The sequence below is a fragment of the Dipteris shenzhenensis genome, chromosome 5 (genome assembly GCF_047967505.1).
Source record: "Dipteris shenzhenensis isolate YYH24624 ecotype China chromosome 5, Dip_SZ_1.0, whole genome shotgun sequence".
Classification (NCBI taxonomy): Eukaryota; Viridiplantae; Streptophyta; class Polypodiopsida; order Gleicheniales; family Dipteridaceae; genus Dipteris; species Dipteris shenzhenensis.
In genome coordinates, this window is record NC_141600.1 from 20195393 (window position 1) to 20201127 (window position 5735).

At 44.6% G+C, this 5735-nt stretch overlaps 1 protein-coding gene across 1 annotated transcript in view; it reads right to left on the reverse strand.

Annotated features, from left to right (window-relative positions):
• Positions 1 to 583: 583 nt before the first annotated feature.
• LOC147901731 (uncharacterized) overlaps positions 584 to 5735 on the reverse strand; it is an 11597-nt gene continuing 6445 nt past the window's right edge. The window contains exons 4-7 of the mRNA XM_087374361.1: positions 1551 to 1716; positions 1351 to 1453; positions 1111 to 1239; positions 584 to 970 (exon numbers count right to left, since the gene is read on the reverse strand). Of these exons, the coding sequence (XP_087230487.1) occupies positions 671 to 970; positions 1111 to 1239; positions 1351 to 1453; positions 1551 to 1716 (698 nt within the window). The 3' untranslated portion in view covers positions 584 to 670. The remainder of the gene's footprint in view (positions 971 to 1110; positions 1240 to 1350; positions 1454 to 1550; positions 1717 to 5735) is intronic.

The following is a 5735-nucleotide window of genomic DNA, read 5'->3' on the forward strand; positions in this document are numbered from 1 at the left end:
CAATGCCAATATAAAAGTTCCACTTCTTAACGAAACTAAAATGAAAAAATCATCCATGATGATGTGTCATGCTTCTCTAGAAATTAATATGGAATCTAGAACTCAAAGTGTTAAGGACATCCCAAGAATACATTTAATAGATGTGGGGATGTATATGCATATATGGTGCATGACCAAACCATCAATAAAATGTCTCTTCATTCACACTTAAGAAGCCTGCCATAATCTTTCCCCTTGTACCCCGCATGCAATCGATCAAAAGGCTCCATGTTGAACCAAGGGCTCCAATATAGAAATCAGCTTCCGATGCCATCAAAAAATTCACAATGCCATTGTTTGTGCTAACCTCCATACCAAGGCTTGTTTCATAAGCGTGCATACTAATGTTCCCAATTTGTCTGGTTATATTGGTGTAGTAGATAGTCCAATTTGTATAGGCGTTGGATTGGTTAACTACATCCTGAGGTCATTAGTTGAGTGAGCGCTACTAAATTTCATAAAAAGAGTAGAGAGCTCATAGCAAATTTTATTATTCTATTTCCCAAGTCACATACTTCAAAAAATAAAACTAAATGATAGTAAGAAGTCTTGAAAGGGATGCAAGTTTGAATTTTAAAGTTGATATATGTATGTTGCCCGTCCCCCTCCCCCCCTTACACAGGCAAACTAACTATTGACAAACAGCGAGAAAATCAGCAAGCTTAGGAGGGCGAACTCCAAAGAGAGACAGAGGGGGGAGAGATTTTACCTCCATTTCTGTAGCTAACCAGATGTTGACGGCATCAGGGAATTTAAGACGCACTCGAGAGGCCAGTTCCATGTACTTCCCGTATTCCACCATCTGCATCTCACTCGCTTTATCGCCCAGCCTCACATGCATGCTAATCATTGGTCGTGGAATCCATGGCCCTCGACTCGCCCATACAACCGTCTCCATTTCTCCCTCCGCATTCCACACCGTCTGATTGACCTGTTTTTGACCAACAATTCAACCGTCAGCCGCACCTTCGCAATTTTCTAGATTATCAGTTTCTGCAGCAATATCAGCAGTTGCTCCGTTGTCATCCACCGATCGAGGAAAGATAACAATGCAATAGTAAGACTTGTCACCTCGGGCCAACTAGTTGGTAACGCTCTCAACATCATTTCAGCAGCTAAAGATCCGAAATATTGATGCCGAGCGAGGTTCATCAAACTGCAAGTATATGCGCTTGGAAATCGCATCATGTACCGTAAAGCCTGGACAGGGTAGACGCGAGCGACCAGTTTACGATTACTGTAGGTAGATCCAAATGTATATAATAGTAATTGCATTCTAGAAAAAATTATCGAGCACGGACAAGGAACCACCTGAGCTCTCCACCACCGTCTGTGCCTTGCCGGGTGGTACATCACGAGCTTTCCGTGAACTTCCGCCGTGGGTGGCATAAACTTCCATGGAAAACCCCAGCGCCTGCGCAATGGCCACTCCTTATATCCATGGAGCTGAAGTTTGTATGCTTTCTTTCTTAGTCTACTTTCAACATGATTGTGTTGGACGCGGCACTCACGATGGAACTTTGTCTGGCCATATTTGCCACCAACTGTAGTTGCTAGTTCCGGTGATGATTCCCTTCTCCCACGCATATGGCTGCGAGAGTAGCTCCGAAGCTCTACGCTTACACTCGCTCGATGTCTCCGGCAGAAAATAGCATTCCCACTGGTTACGGCCTCCGCCTGCAGTGAACGCCTGCAGTGAGCGCCACGTAGAGAAGAAGAACTCGATCGATACCTTTAGTCTCCTATTCAATCTTTAGTCTCCTATTCGATCAGTGACTGCTGGATCGAATCTTTAGTCTCCTATTCGATCCAGTGACTACGTGACTACTGGCTACTCCGCTTTCGTAAATTTGTAGCTATTAAACCGCTGATCCTTTCGAACTGCAATCAATTGAAATTTGATCGTAATCTTGAAGACAAAATTCCCATGAACGTCATAGTAGCTGTTGCATCTTGAACGACAGGAGCCACAGAGGGGGCGCTAACACATTAGTTATGCATATATTCGTGGCTCGAAAGAGGAAGGGACACAGGAAGAAGCAGCAGAGAGGAAGAGAGGGTGATAGAGGAAGCACGGAGATAAATAGGAGCACGAAGGAGCCAGAAGCTTCCAAGGAGAAGCTCCTTGATCGTGCCTTGCCTTGCACTAAACTAATCAATTCCATTTTATATGGAGATTAATCCCCTGCGTGAGAGGAACGAGGTCTGCGGGAGGTCCGGAAAAGGAATACTAGAGGTTCGGAGGGAGTGGAGGCATCTCCACCGCTAGAGAAAGAGAATAGATGCATCGCGTAGGTTCGGAGGGGGGTGGCACGGGGAGGTTCGTGCCAATCTAACGGTCGATTCGTGTGCAGATCGACCAGCGCACTCAGAGGACTCAGAGGACCAGCCTTCGCCGGCACGCGAGCCCACTATACACGAGGCGAGGGAGTGTGTACTACAGCGGGCCGTACTGCCATGTGGCACCAAAAACCATAATTTTTTATTAAAGGTAGTCTATGATCGACCCAACGGAGTCGGTCTTTAGCCCGTTGTAGACGGGCCAGGTTACTCTCGTTAATACAAGAATAAAACTCATTGTGGACGCCTTATGGCTATGGTAACCGCTCCAAAAACTAAAACTTATTAATTAATATCTTTTAGGTTTTGCCCCCCTCCTTTGCGCTTGATTAAGCTTCCCTCTCATCCGGCCATTAATCTCCTGCCCCCTCGCTTCCTCTCATCCCGTCCTTGGATTGCTTGTCACCTCTCTTTCCTCCTTCCTCCTTCCTCCCTTCCTCCTTTCTTCTGAACTTCCTCCTTCTTCTCGTCCTTCCTCGTTTCTCTCTCCTTCCTCCTTTCCGCTCACCTTCCTCCTTCCTCCTCAACTTCCCCTCCTCCGATCACTCATTCTCCTTGCTCCCCGGCCTCCTTTCCACTGCTTGTCCTTCTTCCTCCTCCCCTCTCCTTCCCACTCCTCAGCTCCCTCCTTCCTCCTTTCCACTCCTCTCTCCCCTTCCTTCCTTGTATTAGGAGGGAGGGCTTCATGGCCCGCTTGCTTGGATTTGTTGCCCTCTACCACCCCCCTTATCCTCTTATACCTGGTGCAGAAAGTTTGGGATGCTGCCCTTCTCTTCTTATACTAGGCACAAAAAGTTCTGGATTCGATGGCTTCTAGATCCCTCCCTCGCCTCTTAAGTCTTTTCCTCCATCTAGTCCTTCCCCTTCAAGCCTCTCTCTCCCTCCTCCATCTCGCTCCTCTAGTGCACTCTCTCATATCTCCCTCGCCCACTCTCTCTCTCTCCCTTCTGCCTCCCTCTTCCCTTACCTCGCACTGCCATTTATTCCCCGCTTATAGCTCGCCTTGATCCCCCTTTATAGCTCGCAAAACTCTATAGAATTTTGTAGTTTACACATGGCACACTCTCCTTGGTTGAGCTTCTTTACTTCATGGCTAGATGTTGTATCATCGAGTTGGAATATATCACTTACTCTTGTTCATCTCGTTTCATTTGATCCTATTATTTTATGGAGTCTCTATGGGTTTTTACTCTTCCAGTATTTTGTATCTATGGCTTCTTTAGTTGGTATCAAAGCAGGAGAGATGGAGTCAAAAAGGAATCGATGAAGCTCGTGACTTTTACTGGTTGGAATTTCCCTACATGGCAACTTGCGACCTGACTTTACTTAATGGAGAAAGGATTATGACCAATTGTGTTTGGAGCATACTTATTTAACAACCCCCCCCTCCCTGCCACCCCCCTCTGCTGTGCAAAGATTCCAAAACACAGTCGAAAATTTATTCGATATACAACACTCGTATCAGGAATAGCCCCACCTCTCTCATTTCCGGTGGGGGGAGGTAAAATTTCTTGGGAGAGACAAATTTAGAGAAATGATATGGAATGAATTTTTTTCACTGGAAATGACTTTGTTGGCCACAGGAGTATCTTCTAGCAATTTGATTTCCATGAATGGACTGTATTCATAGGGATGATAGGTCCATATAGAAGAAGAGCCTAGCGAATCCGACAAACAGAAGACAACACAGTGGGAAAGCTACAAACGAGAAGGCCCTTAGGACTATTAGCAAAGCACTTAGAGAAAAATACAACTATCATCTCGATCTGATGGCAAGTGCAAGGGAAAATTAGTTGGCGATCAACATTTGTTCAAATCTCAACTCAAGAACTCAAAGGTGATCTGAAAATAAGCTTTCTTTCAATTTAAGGATGGTTTAAAGATGGAATTGCAAAATTTGTTGACAGGGTATAGAGTTCATTTAGACGCTACCTACTCTCAATTTGAGGGGAGTGTAGGAGGCAAACTTCAAATGGCTTTAGATTATAGTGTCTTGGTTAGGATCGAGGGGGTTTAAAAGGCATGTTGACACATGGTCGCAATGTTGCATGAAGGATCTCGGTGGAGAATAAAGTCAAGACACAGTTCGAGGAGTCTCTCCCTTTGATCACACATGATGATATGCGCCATGATGATCATTCCATCTACATTAACCTTGTTGAACTTCTTTACTTCATGGCTAGATGTAGTGAGTGGTTTTATCATCTGAGATGTAGTCTCTTGTAGACCAACTAAAATATATCACTTTCTCTCATCCATCTCGATTCATTTGATCCTATTATTTTGTAGAGTCTCTATAGGTTTACTATTCCAATATTTTTTATCTCGATTTATTCAACCCTCCCTATGTCCCTCTACCTCCCTCTCCAGCTGTCTCATCCCTAATTACTCACTAATTGTTGCCTCTTCCCTCGATGATCGCTTCCCTCATTCCCTACCTCCATGATTCTCCTCTCCTTGCCCCTCCTTATCACTTCCTCCCTCCTTTGTTATGATTCCATCCTAATCATTATCCCCCAGGATGTTGGGACGTGCATCTCTATCTTCCATCTACGTCTTCACTTATTCTCCCTGCACTCTCTTCTACCTTTGATTCTTCATTCGCTCTATCCTCTTCACTCTTTCTCCCCACGCTCTCATTCTTCCCAATCTCTCTCCCTGTTCTCTACTCTTCCTCCACTCCTCCTTGCATGTTGAATGCTTCACCCACTTCGATATCCTGAAAGTGATGATCAACTCCCATTAGCTTGTTGCTATGAAGGAGATTGTGAAAGATGGGGCCTGAGCTTGGGGGGTTTAATCATCATATGTAACCCTATCACATGAGTTCAATAGAAGAATATTTTTAATTGTAAGTTTAAAAAAATTAATTTACAAAAGGGAATGTTTAAAATAATTTTGGAGAAATTTTACAGATTTGTATAGAAAAGGGTACATTTTATTAATGAAAAACTCACAGATAAGGGATTTTACAAATAGTCTTTGAACGCACGTGATATAGAGGGTTTATATATAGTGACCCCCCCGAGGGCCTGAGCAAAGGGAGAGAGGGGGAGGGAGAGGGAAACACGGGGGGGTTGAACGGGGGGAGAGGTGATTCGAGCATTGGGCTTCCAATTGTGAAGTCATCTTGGAGGTCAATGGAAAGGCAGTATGTGTAAAGAGTTCTACCCACCCATGATGATTCTAAAAATTTGATTGAACCACATGAGCCGTCGAGCGTGAAATTAAAAAAAACAAGTAGCATGACCCGTCTATGAGGGGTTTGAGACCTGCTCTGCTAGTGGGTCTCAAGGTGGGATCTTAAAATGGATTCAAATATCAAGGGGTTCACTGCTAAGAAACCCTACATATAA